At 42.6% G+C, this 19,660-nt stretch overlaps 1 protein-coding gene across 2 annotated transcripts; it reads right to left on the bottom strand.

Moving 5' to 3' along the window:
• Positions 1–145: 145 nt before the first annotated feature.
• Positions 146–17,769, bottom strand: LOC136443154 (SAM pointed domain-containing Ets transcription factor-like). 2 transcript variants are annotated; one of them, XM_066440251.1, is made up of 9 exons: positions 17,628–17,769; positions 15,630–15,845; positions 3,940–4,357; positions 3,422–3,619; positions 3,240–3,299; positions 2,961–3,035; positions 2,784–2,837; positions 2,398–2,487; positions 146–2,015 (listed from the first exon to the last, which is right to left on the bottom strand). In XM_066440251.1, exons 2-9 carry the CDS (start codon positions 15,711–15,713, stop codon positions 1,810–1,812), a joined length of 1,185 nt encoding a protein of 394 aa, XP_066296348.1. In that variant the 5' UTR covers positions 15,714–15,845; positions 17,628–17,769; the 3' UTR covers positions 146–1,809. The 2 variants fall into 2 exon arrangements, with proteins under 2 accessions (XP_066296348.1, XP_066296358.1); XM_066440261.1 differs by lacking the exons at positions 15,630–15,845; positions 17,628–17,769 and adding an exon at positions 8,124–8,357.
• Between the last annotated feature and the right edge of the window lie 1,891 nt (positions 17,770–19,660).

The following is a 19,660-nucleotide window of genomic DNA, read 5'->3' on the forward strand; positions in this document are numbered from 1 at the left end:
TGGTGAGGCTTTATATCCTTTCAATCCAACTCATCAGAACATAATACATTTTTATTTTATTTCATTTTTAAGAGTTTCTACTGAAGAAGAAGAATGAAGAGGAAACACGATTGGAAACTACATAGACTCCACTCACACACAGATGTAGTTCGTTACGGTTTAATACAACAAAACGTTGCTTGTTTGGACGCTCAATACAGAAAATAATACATGTAACAGTATATACACGTGCTCTCTGTTCTTAACTAGACGTAACCAATATACTTGAATGCGTTCCTACAATACTGTATAAACTTGTTCCACCAATGCATCTGGTATATGTTCAAAGTGATTAAAAGATATATTCCATGTACAAAGCTACCATGAACTAGACAAAATCCTGGAATCACAGACTAACTAAAAATCAATACATGTAACTTTTATATCGTCATTCAATTGAATATATACAGTCATACATTTGAATTAATTGCCCTTTTGAAAACTATAATAAGCTATTCTTTTCAAATAGGTTGCATAGAGTTCGAGTATCTTATAGAGTATCTTACATAGCTTCCACATACTATAGATTTTGCATGTTCTGTTTTTATAAACAACGGTTATAGACGACCATTTTTAATTGAAAGATTCCGAAGGTTTCTTGTCTGTATATCTACAGACAAACACTGCTTCGCAGAAGATGTTGATTCCATCTTTAATCAACCAAGGTGTTTAGTGTTTTCTTAAAGTAGTTTGTTTTTCAGGGACAATCCCTTCGTCGGCTACAAAAGTATAAGAGTGAAACCTTAATTCAAAGTTTTCCATTATTTATCACCATGGTCTTCGACTAGGGAATAAACGCGCTTTTCAAGAACGTAAGGTTTACATCTACATTTGGAATGTGTTTGTTTTACAAAAGTATTTTCCATCAAAAAATATAGGTACACTTTGTGCCAAGGTAGAAAACCGCCTCCCAGGTAAAAACGTAGCGCCTTAAAAATGTCACAAACCAGAGGTCAATCTCTCTTACGTTTTTCAATTTGCTGTTACGTCGTGGTCTATACCAATAAAAAGTTCATGGGTAAATATTGAATCTAAATGAAGGTTTTGTCCCCCAGTGATGTGCAAAAACGTTCACTTAAAATAGCTCACCCTGAACCTTTTGCAATGGTTTAACCCTAACATCACTTACTCTGGCCATAGCATTGGTAGCTGCCTTCCACGCATGCGCGTTGCCTCGTTTGGCTGGTTTTACCGCGTTGAGTCACAATGATTCATACTCTGACGCGCATGCTCATTTGTGCCTTCTCTTCTATGATGATTCTCAAAGCAGCCACTTGAATTTTACATTTCAGCCACTTGAATTAGCATTTGAAGCTGTACCCCGTGGTTTTAAAGGTTGTGGATGATGAAATGGTCTTACTCACACCAACAGTGCTCAATGGGAATTCATAGAAGACTAATCAACTTTCTTTTAGGCGAATACGTACAGATTCCTTTCATTTTCGTGCAATTTGCATGTCATATTACAAGGTTATACAAGAAATGAAAATGCCTCCGCTCCTGAGGTATCGCCAAAAATACTTTTTTTCTAGTTTTCAAGAGGAGACCAATAGAGATGTGCAACGCTTTCTGTCTTGAAGTCAGTGTGAACAAGTGCCTTAAAGATAACCACTTGCAATGGTAGCCTTTTCCCTTAAATACACACAGAATACAGCTTTAAAACAGTCTCCGATCAGGCGCTCTCCGATCGTAACATTTCCTACTCAACAAAGAGAAACTATAACATGGACGTTAAACGTGTTGTCTATGTACAAGTAAACCGTGCGGAGTTCAGGGTTCTTTCTTCACCGTAACTCCTGCTATGGGCTGACAGAACTGGTAGACAAGTCTCTGGGAGATGTCTGTCTTCTTGATGATGCCTTTGCGGTAGTACTGGCGGATGGAGCGGGACAGTTTGTCATAGTTCATGGCCGGGCGGTTCTTCCGAAGACCCCACAGCCGAGCCACCTCCACCGAGTCTTCGATTTTGAAAATACCTGGGCGGAGAAAAGCAAACATATCGAGATAAGCTTGTATCCGTTCTCAGGCGCGTCAACGCGAGAAGAAACAAAATTAGATTTGTGGCCATGGTGGCTATCTATTTAAAACACACATCATCTGTACTAATAGAACAAACCATTATTCCTTTTTTGGCGAGGTCCCAGGGGCGGAACCATCAGCATAGCACTGCGATTGATCTGCAAATATTCTAGGAATTCCACGAATGCATTCCCTAGGGAATTCGTTTTTGGCGACACCTTGTTAAGATCTTATATCTTATAGGAGACACCGACCAGTGTCTTTTATCTCTAAAAGGGAGATAGTATATAACGTTATAGGCTAGTTAAACTTTTGATACACCCTCTGATAATGCCCTACCTGCGTCTCTGTCTATCCAGCGGATACAGTGGCTGTAGGACTCGGGTTGAAGCAGCAACTCTTTCAGGAACTGCCATAGGTGGATACCAGCTGCAAGCAACAACACGAGAGAATTGATTTCTAAATCTTTTAGTTTGACTGGAAAGTTAAAAACTAAGCACAGATAATACATTATAGACGGTGCGGGTTTCTCGGGATCTCCCGGGAGTTTTTATTTTGCTTTTGGAAAGACAATGAAGATTTGGCACTACACTCTTCATAACTTATTTTAACAGTGCCACGTACAGCGAACAACAACCCATTTTTACACCTGGGCGGAGAGAGGAAAGTTGCCGGGAGTAGATTCGTGCTAGATCCCCAGAGTAGGGAAGATTCCGTTGTCTTACCTTGATGGTTGGGAGTCATGGACGTTATGGGTCCTATCGGTGGTCGGTCCGTTACTGAAAATGCAGGATATATTTCGTCAGAGGTGTCACAACATACATCAAATCACATGGACTGTCCATTGCGTTGAGACAAAAGGAAGATATTGGATTCGAGGTTTTCTTTGACTGATTACTTACATCCTTTAACGCCATTGCACGATGGAGGAGGAGACGTCCGTTCTTCTTTCACTGTGGTTGTACTTGACAGGTCGTCTGTGAATAAGAGGACAAATTTGCTACACTCCGCTATTGTGGAAGAAACATTAATTGTGAATACCATATGTACGATGTATTTTCCCTTAACTAGCTTAAGCGGCACAGTTCTCTGGACCATATGGATAGAGATACGGCTACATAGTATAGTACTAGAAAGTTGAAGAGACATTACATGATATCATCTTTAATGAAAATGTTCACCTTTGTCAAGGTCTTCCTCTTCGCTCTCTGGGAAAATATGCAGGCCTGCTATCCGCGACGCTGTGTGAACAAAACGGGATTATAGAATTATTTCTCAAGGAGAAGGAAGCTGACTATCTTTAGACTGAACAACCTGGTTGAGTCTTTTGATGGAGTAAGTGAAATATGCGGCCACTACACACCTGTTTTCCAGACGTCAAGGTGAGCATACAGAATGTCGCCGCAGCGTGGCGCTCTAAACCGGAAGTCGTCCTCGCTGAGCATGCACAGTGTGACGCCGCTCATGCGGAAGTAGTCGAGGTTGAGCGGAGGGAGTCTATACTGGTGGAGGGTCCACAGCAGCCACTTTTCTACATGTTCCACCGTCCAGTAGTGAGGGTCTGTCAGGAAAAGAGTTTCAAAGACTATTATTGTCAAGTGGGATAGATCTCCGACCAACTCGACTCATTGCTAACGTTACGTTTCCTCTAGGTCACGTGTCAGGAGTGAGCGAGAAGAAGATTATGTAAAACATTCATTAGTAACAGCAAGTGTACGCTATATGGGTTAAGAATGAAGTTTGAAATATTGATCAGATTAGTCACCAACACAGATGCGCTTTTATTATAGTCCTTTGTGAACATTCAGTTTCAGTAGCATAACAGAAATAACTTTTGATTCAAACGGATGCCTTAATCAAGAAAACTCAAGAGTATCTCACCGGAGGGGATGTTCAGGAGCTTACAGGCGACCTCGATGTCCTTGACGACCTCCTTGATGATGAGTGGTTGCATCTTGCCCAGGTTTTTCCTCACCTCGTGCATGTCTACCGTCTGCAGCTGTTCCTCCCACATCGGCTGGTCCTGTTCGTCCACCTGGTCCACGAACATGGCCTGTGATTGGCCAGTGACGCCTTCCTGCGCATGCTCCGTACAGTAGTACCGTGGTTCTTCGAACTTGACGGACACGTGATCAGGAGATGGGGAGTCTCCAGGCGTCACGTGACCCTGCTGGATCTGATCTATGTTGAGGCCCGTGTTGTGCAGAAAGGCGTCGATGTCTGGTAAAGGAGCGAAAGCGTTGTTCTGGGCCCCCATGATGGCACCGCTCGGATGTAACTCTAACAGTGAACTTGGCTCCTGTATAAGCACAAGGCAGAAAAAAGTGTCAACAAATGGCAAACATACCAGCTGTCAATAGTCCTGATACTAGAGATCGTTGTCAATGGGAGCTCTTTGTCCTAGTGTTCTACTGACGTCACACTTGAGGTTAAACACACAATACAGTTGCACGGTCATGCTCCTGTGCAAGGTTTAGTTAGTAGAGTGGCTGATCGATGAAATATCTAGTCTTACATCGATCCCGCTGAACGGAGTTTAGAATTCAGACGCGGGCCTCTGTCAGAAATCGAACGGATATTCATTCATACTGGCGTAACCCTCTCTTCCTCTGTACGGTTTTGGGTGCCGTGGGTTAGCATAGATTTGGCCGTGAACCATCGAGTTCACACGAGTAAGTGTCTGCTCCAGACTTTGAACAGAAAAAGGTGGTAGGGTTAAAAGTATATTGTATGACGCTGTTACTAATTTGCACATGTACAATACGTAGCTTAATATAGATACACAGTAAATGAGTAACTCGATCTAAACAGCCACTAAGCCTACAGATCAGCAAGGATCATCTGGAATATTTGACAGAAAAGACCTTGATTTAGACATCATCATTGGTTTACATTTTTCTGTAAGTTCAAAAAATAGCATTTTATGTTGACCACGTATGTACACATTGATATCTATAGATAGGATCATGAAATAGGGTGAAGTGTTGTACTATACATGCAAGTAAACAGTACATTCTTTATAACAATAGACAGTTCTATTTTCCATTCTCTGGAAACGACAAAAATAACGTTTTTTGTTCTCTTATCAGATAAGATAAGCAACCATTTCTGAGTGAAAGCACGATGCACGGCAATCGAACACGTTTCCGATGGCCTCTCTATGGGCTATAGCTAAAGGTTGGCGTAAACAACGATCACGAGCCATGACACTCACGTTCTAAACTATTGTACCATTTCTGAATTAGTCCCCACAAATATTTGAAGGTCAAGAAATCTACTGCAACCTACCGCAGACAATATTGATCGAAGCTATTTCATGTGACACTGGGAAGACACGATCAAGAGCTTTGTTTTTGCTACCGGAGGAATCAAAATAAAAGGGAAATGGGCTTAAGAGGCTAGCATACAAAAGGCGTAATGAAAAAGTAGCCACACGAAATAGATATGGTACACACAAGTACATAGTAAGGGAAAGGTGGAGGGTAAAGTATGCCAGTGACATGGTTACACTATGTTTAACTTGACGTGTAGTTGGGCTAAATTTTAAAAAAAGGGCGTCACGTTGAACCTACAAACACTCGTGTCGTGTTTGATGCGTACTGAATGACGCACTGCGTGTTCGTGAGTGTTAGCTTTTAATTTAAGCGCCGATACAAACTCATTATGCCTCAGGGGAAGACCAGATAAGTTGGCATGCATACCCCGGGCACCGCGACAGCACCTTGGCCGGTGCTCTTGATCGCATCCTAACCTGACAAAAATCATTGTTTGAACTTTTTAAATAATGACTCGCCCTCCATGCGGTTACCGGCGCCCATACGTTCCTTGTTTGGTATGCCCTTCGCTGGGAAAAGACTGGTAACACTGTAAGGTGGTTTCACATGCCTTCTTTACTATTTGCACCGCAGCACAGCACAATTAAGGCGGTGACGTCCACCCGTGCGACGTTGGTGTAGCTCGGAATGTCGCGGTGATAACAGCCACCGGTGACACACACAAATCTCAGACGGTGTTGTAGCGACAGCATCTTGTGACATGCAATCACTGATAACGCCTCGTTCGCTGAAGCAGCAAGGCAAATACAACAACACCGGTGATAAGATGTTGCCAAGAGGTGTGGAGGCAATGATTATAAATTCCTGACCTTCGGTAACCCTATATACATTCAGCCGCCATGTCGGTACATAGAACGGCCGACTCGCAATAAGCTCTTCACACCTACATTCCATACCATTAACAGTCGACCACTTCTATGTATAAAAGAAGAAACTACAAATATGAAGAATATGTAATTTATTTCTGGGTTGTTTTGTTTTTCTTTCATTTATTGCCACTCGCCCTCTGACTGTGCTCCAATACTGCTGCCAATGTTGTATGTACATCAATCATCAAGTGCTCAACAACTCCGTCAAATTTAAATCCCCTAGTGCTGATAAATTCGTTTATATCTGATAGTCGTACCTGGGACTTGTAGAATTTTATAAGGTCGGATTATTTAGGATCGCTAGACTCTTGGGTTGGCATAGACGGTGGTTTGGGAATAATGCTTCCAAAATTCACATTTTTGCTTCCAAAAGGAATAGAAATTAATTTCTGGCTATAGAAGAGAACAGTACGGGGTCATATGCTGCATAGTAACGCTTGAAGGTGTCATAACATTAGCAGTAACCAGTAAACTGTCTTCCAAACGGAGTCAAGCGAACTAATTGGGAGATTTGTGGGTGTTTCTGTATTGGCGTCACGAAGGAACGCCAGCTCAGCATGCCCGGGCCTCCGCCGTGTCGAGTCAACAAGACTGGAATGGCTGTGCCGCGGTCATTTACGTTGGGCGGACGTTCAAACACAACCCGCATTGGAAATCTGATGAAAAAGTCACCTATAGCCTTAGGCTAACATTTACATACACGACTGATATGTCATGGTGTCAAGATGGCCTCGGCATAGTATATAAAAGGATCATACCCAACCAAACACACGGGATAATTAACAGGTAGAATGATCTACGCACATCACGTTTAATTAGTGAGATCAAATCGTAATAAAAAATGAAATTGTTGGTATCCGGGCCGTGGGAGACAAATGATGACGCAAATCCGTATAGTTATGGGACAAAAGAAAAATTGTGTAATCATTGTTGACGTCCCCTCGTTACGTCTTGACGCCCTTAAGGCAAATATGCCCATCGGAAATTATACAAAGCAAGGAATATATGGATAACGTTTGTACATACGCTATGGACAACTTTTGTACATACAGCTTTACATAGTCGTATTTGAGCGTGGTGGAAAGTTTCTACAGGGGGTCGTAAGAACCACAGGCATCTTGTCAGGTCAGCCGCTACAAAGCCATTAGGGTTGTTAGTTTGCGTTCATACGGACAACGGGAGCCAGGGGAAAGAAGGTGGTCTGAGTTCGGCCCAAATTTCACACCTACTACTGGAAGTGTTACACAGACTTTCAGACAGGAGTATGTGTGTGCGAGGCTTAACTTTGACTTGTACTTTCACACCCGCAGTCACACCAGCAAAGTTGGAGTGTACTTTAGCGGTGAAGGTTGACGGGCGGCCTTAGTGAAGAATGACACATTTCGGCATTGTATGACCAGCGCAAACACTTAAAGATCCCGCCCTTACATCAGCCCGACCATCAAGTGCATGGCGCACGCTTACATGATATCAAACTTGAAAATATAAACTTCTGTCAAAGCTAAGGAATTCCCCTCCAAGAATCATTGCAATCGTACGACCATTTTTACGATATTCTTATGAAGTGGTCGTTGCACGTTGCCTGGCAGGAGCTAACATTGAGCTTTGCAAATATAGGCACAACTTTGTCCGAAGCACAGCGCTTATGAGACTTTTTTTCTTCCCGGTACAATAACCTTATAGACTTTCCAACAAAAGGCAGCCATTAAAAGTAGAGGAATTTTCACGATAACGTCCAAGTTATGGCGACCACGGAATCCGCCACTGTTAAAGAACAGCAATTAGCGTCCTAGATACTGCGGGAACAATACAAGCAAGTGGTTGATAACACACCCAGATCTAAAGTCGTGCAGGTACTTACTGCGTAGTAAAACACTGGCATGGCGTGATGACTTCCTACAACTCGGTTCTGTGGTGGAAGAGCGCGCTCCCGGACTGGTGTTGTCCACCTGTGCCTGACCAGGTCTGAGGGAACCGGCCAGTTTCTCGTCCCCGTGCCTTTCAAATGGTGCAAAACACGAGGACGGCTTTGGTGCAAAGGTTACTACAAACTCGGACATACATCACGCCGAGTTTATTTCTGGCAGGAGTCATGTTTGGCAGGGAGTTACGTAGGTGCACAAAAAACGTCGCGGGTTGGTTTGAATACTGATTAGAGGGGTGATAATCACTGTTTGGATAAGACCAACAACTTGAGGCTCACGACAGAAAGCAAAGCGACACACGTTTGTACTGCTAATCCCAGAAGATGTACATTTTCAATAATTCTTAACTTTTCACGACAAACATGGATAAAAGATAAAGGCCGTTCAGCTCAGGTTTGCGCTGATCCAGACTGATCCCTTTGTTTAAGGTTTGTACGGGTTTTACTCACCGCTTATCGTACAAAATTAAGAATAAATTACATCTTTACACCTCATTAACTACTTCAGAGTCAAAACATATTGATATATTTCTGCATCAGGTGAAGTTTGAGGATATATTTAGACCACCAAGAGAGTTTTGGGATGCAAATAGAGAAAAGTGTCAAGGACACGGTGTGCTCGAAGATAAATTGCAAATTGATTGCATGTTAATTAACTCCTTAAGACAGTGTAATCAATGTGAACATCTTTAAAAGATCTAAGGATAGCTCGTTAAAGTACGGACGCCTGAAATCATTGGCCATCTTGCTACACAGTCTAATAAACACATTCTGTGTTTCACACAACGCTGGAACGTGAGTATGCTAGACCCAAAACTGTATGTAGAGAACATCACTAACGACGCGGTCACATACGTCGTAGGCCGTCGTACGATTTTGATGTCGGTGAATTTTAAAGCAGGCTGTAACAGATCGAGGCAACCAATGACAAGGATCTAAGACAGTATTTTCCGTGATAGCTAAATTTTGTACGACACATGAACGACTATCTCAAGAATGCCTTCATTTTGCGAATCGTACGACGATCGTACGACTAATGTGACCGGACCCTTACACAGCAGGTAAGGGTTTGGTTTTAACGCCTGTCCCGTTTGCATAAAGTCAAGGGATAACCTGGTTAATATCTGTGTTAAAACATATAGACTGAAAAGATGCCAAAAAAACTGGCTTCACATTCTCTATATGTCAGTAGGTTACAGAGTTATGTCGAGCGATATCTTTTTGGATTCGATAATCTAATGCCACGCCGTTATGTTCTGGCTGCAAGAGGAAAAGGTATGACAAGTATACGTACACGAGGGGTGTACGGCGACATGATCTTTAAATCACTGCTTCTCTAGATCTAGCGTAATGACTGTCATGCAGCATTAATAGTTTTCTACTATTGCATGGTTTACTAGACTTATGGAGACACTTGTTTATGATGTCAGCGCTAGCGTTACAATGTCTGTCATACACACAAGCGCTCGCTAGCACACATAGCCGTAGATGCGTGGCAAATTTAAGGGGAATAAAATGGATTGTACTCTCTTTAATGGTACAACAATAAACAATAGATTTATTATGCAAACATTGAGGTCTACATATATATATGTATATATAAAGTTCTCTAGTAAGTATGTCTGCTTGGTACCGTTAGTACAATTACCAAGTACCAGTATTTCATCGTTTCGATAATGGTGTATTGCACGTGCGTTCGTTCGTGTAGCATGGGACTTTAATAGATTAACCAACCTTTATGTGTTCTCTATAACACGACTTAGAAACAGCAACATTAACAGGGAAAACATCGCCTCTCTCGGTATTGTAATAAACAACTTAAGACCGAAAAAAATGGGGGAAGGGTCACCGTCTGAACGGCCAGTGGGCAAATCTGCAAAGGCAGCTGTCCATAGTATTTTGTCAAAACAATGGTGAAAAACACGGATGATAAAGCAGACAGTTCAAAGGGATTTCTAGTTGTGTATAGACTTTACATAAGCCACTGGATATTTGGAGCTTTAATGTATTTTGGCTCGCCGTTTGTTGGAAAACATTGCTCCGGCCAGGTCGGATGTGGGGTAGGGAAGACGAAGTACAGTCAGACCTTCACCCTCAAGCCATGTTTCCTTGTCTACGTTTGTATGGTATCCATTAAAACACGTTCCTATCAGACAAACTGAGGGATTCCGTCTGTTTGTCTACATTTCAAGCGCACGGCTCTAAAAATACATAAAATCGGCGACGCAGTAGTTCGTGGCGGGGGGTTAGGGACAGACCTCTCGAAATGCCACGGGAGCGAGGATATCTACGCGTGGAGACCTAACTCGGATGATCCTAGTAGACATATAGGTTTGTACTTTTAGATTAAACGGGTCGGCCTAACCTAGCTAATGCATTGGGACAATTAAACCATTTTTTGAAGGAATCAGCCGGGCTTCAGATTCAAGAGCAAGGCAAATAGAGACGACGGGTTTCCTCTACTAGCCACTCAGTGTTTCAGCTACATCGGCTGCCGTACGCGTGTTTTGCTGAGGTTGCACAGTATGAAAGTGTTTGTGATTATTCTGGGCAATAGTTGTTTTAAAGTCTATTTATAGATGTTTAGTTGTGACGCACGCAGACTAAGGTGTAATCAGCTGACGAGACCGTGATTGTCACGTGATATCGATCTGCTGTGCACATGAACATAACATGGTGTACTGTAGGTCGTATTCGACGTCGACGAACAATTTTGAGTTAGATTAGTATTGCAGGAAACTCCATTATGCATTGTTACACTGCTACGTGTCCATGAATATTCTTAGCGTTAATATTTGAGAATCTATATATTTTGACACAAGTTGTTCTTGTTATACAACAACATGGCGTTAATAACAGGGTGAATGAATGGCATGATTTCGTCTTATTGTTAAACAAACAATACATATAGCATAACTCTATCATGAGTATTTCATTTTTTTTCATTGTTCAATCCTACACGCGTGTGCGAAATGTCTTAGACAGCGGCCCAGGTGCAAGACGTTGTCGTCTCGCTGCCGAAGTGCTTCATTATTCACACGGAACCTTCCATTCCCGCCTTAGTCTCCTGAAGTGTGTAAAGTTTTCTCAGCCCTCCACTTTTAAAGGCGGGCTGCGGTACTCCAGCTAAGACTCCCTACACATGTGACGCCCACTTACACTCCATCTAAAGAAGACGAAGTAAACACCAGGCGAAGGAACAGTCGCAGTATTAAAGCCACTGTAAACATGTAAGGAGACCCGCTTAGCCGTGTGGAACTTTCCCACAGCTCTAGACTAAGAGTTTCCCACATTGGAGAACGACAGGTGTTCGGGCTTTTTCGGGGCCAAGTCGGAAATAGTCGGCAAACACTCGTGCTCAATCGTTGGAATCCTCGACCATCTCACTTTCCAGACTTTCCCTTGTTGGTATATGCTTTGTTCGGTGCAATAAAATCCCATCCCTATTTCATCACTCGTTATGAAAATTCATACCAATTTTCCTAACATTAAAGGATACACCAAATTTGAATATTACACCTGTATCACTATCATGTTGCATGTAACGAAACCCGTTGTTCTGTAAAGCTTGTATTTTTTGTGACGTGTTTGGGGTACGATTTTACGCTACGTTAGTCAACAAAGATAATCTTTAAAGATGATGTGTGTGTGTCATACTTGGAGAGAAGTAGAGAAAAGAAGCGAAGAAAAATGCGTAAGGCTCACAGCTACACACGTAGCTCAAAACATGGTCGTTTTGGTAGGGTGATCATACGGTACTAACATTGCTTTGTTTTGGAAGGCTTTCTTATGCTGATTTAGCAAAGTCGTACTCAAGTGTGCATGGAATAAGGTAAGGATAATCGGGCATAAAGACAAAAGCATATTTTTCGAGTGGTATTGTCGCACATGTCTTCTGTTACATCTAGAGAAATATAACGTAGAAAGCTTCTGTTTTGACAAACGCAGACATAACGAGATAGGATTTTGATACGACAGAAGAGCGAGAATCTGAAAAAAAACACAAATATGAGAAACAAAGGCACGAAATTCGTGCTAAAGTAAAATTGGTATAACAACTTTATTCTTCTGTAACAACTGTTCCATTGTGATTTGGCTGATGCCTTCGTAGCCGAGCGCTCTTCGCAACGCATATTGATATGAGTAATGTTATCTATAACTTTGAACGGGGGTGGCCCTCTGTGTCACGTTTATCAGTATGATAAACAGTAAGTATACGTGAGTGTCAGCAGGTAGTTTCCGACATACCTGTCCGCCTAAGATACTAACATTGTGCTGATGTAACATTTCAAACTGTTTCGTCGTTGGCAAGATTTAGTCATAGTAAACAGAGTGGTCACAATCTCGTTTCTCGGTCATTTGTAAAACGTATATACTCGTTTATACATACACGTCACTTTTGTGAGGCAAGGCCCCGTTGAGTCACCGTTTTGTTCTGCTTGTAACTCAAATTTCCCAACTGCAACCCTTTTACGCTATAGTGGGGGGTCCTTAGCGTGCGGCCATTCACAGCGACCATTAGATGGCGCGGCTTTTTCTCTCACTGATGTTTCTGGCTCCTTTGTGAAGCGCCCTTCACATTGGCTCAGCTGCACAGGAGGACCACGTAACCCCTCTTGACCCCACTTCCCCGAGCCGAGCTTGAGAACCTGCGCCCACCGTCACAATAGCTACTTGGAGTACCCGACAACAGCTCTGAAACTCTATACAAGCGATGGACGTTTTGTCCCTCTTCTCTCCTCAAATATTTGGGATGTTCGAAAATCGATGACATGTTTTGATGGACAGATTTGGTGGCCAGACTGTGTCAACGTCCTGAAAGTCGGAAAAGTACGCAGGGACAAAGAAACCATAGCTTCGATTACCTATAAGGAACGTTAACCTTTCTCCTAAGTGCCTTTTCGTTTAGAAGTGTCTTGCGAAGACCAAGAAGCTCCTTGGGAGGACATAGTTCTTACCCCCACTAACACCCCCCGCGTGTGTATGTGTCTGTGTGTGTCTGTGTGTGTCTGTGGCCATTAACTTCGTGTACGGGGTCTATGTTTTCGGTGTGTGCGTCTGTTTGGGCTGGTGTGTGTCCATAGTTATTTCAATACACAGTTAGTACAGTGACAGGAAGTGAGTGGGGAAAACATGGAAATGTTTAGACTTGTTTCAAGTTGTTACGAAACTATCGTCCAACTATATGATGACTCAGGTTGCTTACGAAACTGGCATTATACAACTCCTTATATAAGACCACGTATTTGTTCAAACCTACTTTCTGGTGAGAAAAGATATAGAACGACTGGTTTTCCACGGAACTATCGTCCAACGATTTGATGACTCAGGTTGCTTACGAAACTGGCATTATACAAGTCCTTATAAAAGACCTCGTTTGTGTTCAAGCCTACTGCCTGGTGAGAAAGATCTAGCCGATTGGTTTTCCACGGAACTATCGTCCAACGATTTGATGACTCATGTGTGGCTTATGAAATTGGCATTATAGAAGTCCTTATATAAAACCACGTAAAGTTATGTGTTTAAACCTACTTTCCGGTAAGAAAAGATCTAGAACGTTTGGTTTTCCACGGATAAGTCGATCGTATTCAACCAGGTGAAATATCTTGTTGGGTACAGCGCATGTCATCAGTAGAATACAGTTTACTTTTGCCTTTAGAAATAGAGATCTTATAAGAGAGATTTCAAACGAAAACACTCAAGAAATGGGCAGCTATCGCAAGTTTGTTTCACTGTATTTCCTTGAATAGTAGTTAAATCGAAAACTTTTCGGAAATCTAGTAAAGGCGAGACGTCCATACCACGTCATTTCCACTTTGGATTACAACAGCTTACAAAAAATACATTGTTCTTCTGAACTGCGTAGATGAACAAGAAGGCAGTCATGGAAGGTTTACGTCGTAAGTTTGTTTAGCATTATTTGTTATTTATTTTGCGAGCACAATACATCGCAAAGACCGAAGAGTGAGGCACACGAAATCCCCTCATTTTTCTGGATTTAAATATTTCGTTTTGACAAGTGACGTATGCTTTGAATTCGCATAAAAAGCTTTGTATTCTTAGTGTAATCGCCGTGAAAGAAAGGCGCGCGTGCTGCCACTCCGATTTTCTAACTGTTTTCCTTCATTTGTTTCAAAGTTGAAATGTTTCTCTAGCACTAGTACTGCCAGGGCGATTTAACTCATTCACAAGTTTGTTGTGCGTTAGAAGTGGTAGCCAAATGTTTGGGGAACAGGGAGAAATTAAGGAAATAGTAAAGAAAGGGAATTGAAGAGGACATGGAAAGAAGTGTAGGTGATTGTCGGAAAAGGCGGGACATAGACAATGGAAAATATTCCTGGGAAACGTCATTAAGTTAATAGTCTTTAGAAACGAATGACTCTTACTACAGCCCTTTAAATGTACGAACGCTTGCCAAGATTTACGGAATCAAGTATCTTTAAATCATTGATTTTGTTTCTCTATGCCTTTTCGCTGTTCGCCCAACGATGTGAGGAAGTACCGGTACAGAACCTGACACCTCCCGGGCAGCCGGCTTATAGGTTAGGCGGGCGCCGGACAGGACTCAGGGCCCACCGGCCCACTGTGTGGCACAGACGGAAAGGTGTCCCACACTTGGGCAAATATTTTACCTGGGCTTAAGAAGAAAGCCGGAGGGATCGATTTAGACATAGGAAGCGGCGCGGCAAGCAGCGGCAGCGGGCCGTACACTGTGACTGTTTCGGGGAAATCCTCTTTCCCGACACAAGACGCTGAAATGGGGAGTCTTAGGAACCTTCTTTAAACAAATCACGGTCTAATTGGTTTCAAAAGCAGCTAGAATAACCGCCTCTTTGTTTGTCCGCGGCTGCACACCGTCGGCTAGAAATGGCAGGAACAACAAACAAACTGTGCCAAACAGTGAAGGTTTAAGAAAAAGAATGCTATTGTGTCTTTCGGAGAGGAAACAAAAGGTGTAACCCTTAAGTATAAGTAAGAAATGTTCTCAGTCATAGGGTCATATCAGTAAACACAAAGTCGTGCAGTTTTAGTTCAACTTAAAGTACCCGCGCCTAGGCTTTTAGTAGGATGGAGTCTGAACGTCATAGTACCGATCCAAATACATCTTCAGGATGTAGGAGTTAAAGTATAGAAACTACTATAAATCGTACATGGAAACTGGGCAGAAAATCTGCTGTATGTCCATCCATACTTGATCGTTATGCGCATGCTTTTTTGATAACCAATTGCACTATACTACTATACAGAAATTCGACTACGCCATGGCTCCGTTTTTTAGCCCGGTGCATCGACGGCGGACACTGACTCTTTTCGACAAGTGTGTTGGGTTCTTAAACGTACACTTGAGAATCTCCCATACACGGGAAGACTGGATTGAACTTCCAATTCACATTCACCATACAAACATCCTAACAAAATTCACAAACAAAAAGAAAAACTTACGGCGTCGACATCTTCTATCTCTTCTGCGGACGTCGCGTCGACGTTAGCCGAGAACATGACGGCGCCGTCCCGTCCCTGGAGCATCTGGACAGCCGGGCTCCGCTCTCTCTCCCTCTCTCTCCCCCTCCCTCTCTCTCTATACAGCAGCCAACCTCCCTCAAACCACCTGGGTTGGATTCCCGTTCTTCCGTGGGATTCTCAGACGCTAGTCGTGTGCTGTAGGAAATTGGAGGTTGATCGAAAACGGCTAATTTTATTTAATCCTTCAAGGCGAATCCAACAATAGGAGTTGCGGTAACGTAATAAGTTAAGTCGAGCTCACAATCCTCACTCCTCGCACGTTTTAAGAGATGCAAGCGGAAATTCGTTCTTTTCTGAACTTCGCAAAGTACACGTCAATCATTATCGGGGACTTTTGGCATTGTTCTCGGAGGGCCAAACAGCTAATGACACTTCCCTGTTTTGTTCGTCGTGTCCATGGCAACAATGTCAAGAAGAGGCTATCCAACTTCCATAGAGGGACAAACGCGCAGATATTTCTCAGTGTTTTCGCAATGCGTGTGTTGTGTGATGCAACGAAAAGTTGCCCCCCAAAAAAAAGCTCCACGCAGAAAGTTGTTGATGGTTTCTTTACCTTTCTCACCCACTTCGACAGGTTTGAATCACTCCAGCCGGCAACTGAGCAAACACTCTCGGAGCGACAACACACAAGATTTTCGCCATTTTTTTGTCGGACGAGAGACATTCGCGTTGACAGAGTTTCGGGATTTTGAGCACAAAACTGTGTATTCTGTCTCAACTCCGTTGCCCAACACCCGTAAAGACTGTCAGGCGCCGTAAACACTTTGACAATCACAATGACACCTAGAGATGCGACGGATAAGAATGGAGATACAGCGGCAGCTCTTCACAATCTGGAGTCATTGTTGCGACTCTAGTAAGCGGTTTATTTCTCCCCCGGTTGAGGTTGGACCCCTCGGGTTCTGTACAAGAGTGCTACAGAAGTGTCCCGGCGACATTTTTTCGGCCGGTGGCCCCTCTGATGTGGTGCTGCGCTATGTGCTCTTGAGCAATTAATAGCGTGTAGACCGTGTTGTTTTACGTGCTTCAAACGGATACACAATTTTGATAGCTTGTGTAAATTGTGAAGGGGCTCAAAAATGTCGGCCATAAGCATGTTTTGTGGCGCGTTTCTAATGACAACAAATACGAGGACACTGTTGAATTTTATCATAACTGATTCCATATCAAATTCAATGTGCATGGTCGAGTAACCGTACAAGTGGTGGGTCAAGATGACAACTCCGACTAGCCTGAAGTTATATAACAAAAGTAGAGGCGTCCTGTAGGGTGAAATGAACAACACCGAAGTTGAGGATAGGCAGGGGATATACTAGAACAAGTGTATATCGGAAACCTTTTGGATAACTTTCAACGAAATACACTATCTTGAAAAAATATTTGTGATCTTCCTTTGCGATGAATGCTAATGAACGAATGTTACTCAAAACCGTGCATTTCAGAGGTCTGAACAATTCTTATACTTATTTCTTTTAAGATTAGCTAATCACAGATGATTATCTTTTTATAGAAACTGTGAAGCAAGTCAACACTACTTATACCTGCTATGCTGCAGTTATAAGAGATCAAAATACAAATGTCCATTTGAAAAATTCAATGGTGATGGCAAGTCAAGTTTAGACGAGAATAGGACATCTACTTAATACGTGTTGACGCCTTTTTTTCAGAAAGAAACAGTTTCCCGTGATTTCGATAACGTTTACACTTTTCATCCAGACACAATAATCGTTTGGTTTCTTCCTCCTTGTCTAACTGTCTAACTTTGTCACGATTATATGAATGGTTGTCAAAAATCAAGTCGGGTAAAACAGAGTAAAAATCAGCAATCTTAAGCGAATTTCAAAAAAATATAAGTCATTAAAAAATACGCTACACCAGAATCTAGAAATAACGATAGATTCACAAAATACAACGTACCTCACAAGATGCAAATTGCCTAGAACAGCGGCCGTCAAAATGACAAAGGTGGGGATGTTTTAGAAACTTTTCCTCGTCTCCGGTCTCTTAGTACTGCCGTGTGACGTGTACCGTTCCTTTCCTCAGGACGGGACCAAGGCGCACCAGGTGTCAGCCAAAATGATCTAATTCGTCGGAAAGTTTTGTTTTTCTTTTTGTTGTGAAGAAAACAATAAGGAAGATCCATTTTTAACAGGGGTCGGTTTTTTTTCATTACAGATATACTAACTCTTCATACCTTACAGTTACACATCCGCGAAACATACTATGAAAAGTGAAATATCTTTTCACTATTTACAATTTTAGAAAAAAAAGACAAACAGATGTTCTTAAAATTAAGATCTTACGTATATACTAAAGTAAAGGTCATGAAAATAATGTAATTAGCCTCTTAGCCAAACTGACCAACATCACAGAATTTTTACGTTTGCAAACATGAGAATGATATCACCATCCAGATGCTTGCTCAAAAAGACATGCATGATGTTGATCGTCCTGTTTCGACATTATAGGACAATATTAGCATATTTAGGACTATGACAACATAAATGTTTCATCCTGTACACCCCCCACATCTCGCTAAACTTGGTCTCGACCAAGAGGGCGATGTAAACACCCCTTCAAAGCACCTGCTCGGTTCCCTCGTCTCGTGTTGCCCTCCAGCACTCCTAACTAAACCCTTGACGACCCAGGTCTATTCAGGTAGCACGCCCGCCCGGGTAGCTTACTGTACAAGTACAATGGACACTTCTGACTACCTATACAGACTTAGACTTCGGCAAACACATTATAGTTCTCATGTCTTTTTTGGGAAAGCTGAAATGCGATGCTGCTGAAACATGACGGTTTTCAAGAAATTCTTGCATCTCTGTTTTCACTCCAAGGCAGTGTAGCATTTTTGGGTCTGTCTACCCATGTGCGTAACATGTGTCTGTTTGTGTTTCCGCAATTCCCAACATACACAATGCAGCGTTCACATACATCCCCAGTGCCACTATGCTTGTCTATGGGACTTTCTACTTTGTCACGTTTTTTTATAATCTCGCCAACCCACACCTCTGCCGGCACTTACCCCTTGAGATAAAAAACAGAACAAGACAAAATAGAAAGCCCGACAAAACTGCGCCTAAAACACGTCAAAATCCAGCCGGACTCACTCCTCTGCTTGAAGAGTATACAATGTACTTGTCGTACGATGTATGTGACAGGGCCTTTATTGATAAATTTAAAATCTCCTATTCCCGAAACTTAACAAAGAGAAGAACCCCCAAATTTCGAGAGCCAAAGATTTCGACTTGCAGACGACAGGTGCAGGTGCGGGTACCTGACGCGGCGGCGAGAGGCGCTCTCAGGGCGGTGAGGGGACATGTGGCGGGTGGATTGTGCCCTCCACACGGTTGTTCAAGTCGCGAAGTACCGGTAGCGAGGTCGAGATGTGGTCCTTCCAGATGTTACCGTTTCTGAACCGCTACAACAGATGTATCATATGTCTTACGTTGTTTCTTTTCATATTTCGCTCGTATTCATATTGCTTTAAAAGGGTAGAGGTAGTCCCATAGCCCTTTTGAGGCCGTAGGGGCAGACCCTCTCCATCCACTGCCTTACCTCCCCAACCTAAGTCAGGTACCCATTTTATACCTGGGTTGAGTAAGGAAAGTCGCGTAAAGTGCATTTCCTGATGACACAAAATCGGTGGCATGTCAGGGATTCGAACCCAGGACCTCTGGATTCTGGGCTAAACACCTTAACCGTTACGCCAACACGAAGTCACACTTTGCTTTGCCATGGGAAAATATCAGCGTCAGTAACGTTATCGCTAAGGATCGTATCCAAATTTCCGTTTACAAAATCTATCCGCAGTGCTTGATTAACTCTTGCATTGTGCATCTCATTACATGGATGTCTCGGCTTCATCGACGTATCGAACATCAAAATGAAATTTGAGAAGGGATGAGTATAGTCGATGATTAAAGAGAATTGACAAGACATGGAAC

The sequence above is a fragment of the Branchiostoma lanceolatum genome, chromosome 1 (assembly GCF_035083965.1).
Source record: "Branchiostoma lanceolatum isolate klBraLanc5 chromosome 1, klBraLanc5.hap2, whole genome shotgun sequence".
In the NCBI taxonomy this organism is placed as follows: Eukaryota; Metazoa; Chordata; class Leptocardii; order Amphioxiformes; family Branchiostomatidae; genus Branchiostoma; species Branchiostoma lanceolatum.

Coding starts and splice junctions, on each gene's coding strand:
- LOC136443154 (XM_066440251.1), bottom strand. CDS start 15,713: ATGCTCCAGGGACGGGACGGCGCCGTCATGTTCTCGGCTAACGTCGAC. Junction 3,620..3,939: donor GCTCCTGAACATCCCCTCCG/GTGAGATACTCT, acceptor TTTTCCTGACAG/ACCCTCACTACTGGACGGTG. Junction 3,300..3,421: donor CCTTGACGTCTGGAAAACAG/GTGTGTAGTGGC, acceptor TTGTTCACACAG/CGTCGCGGATAGCAGGCCTG.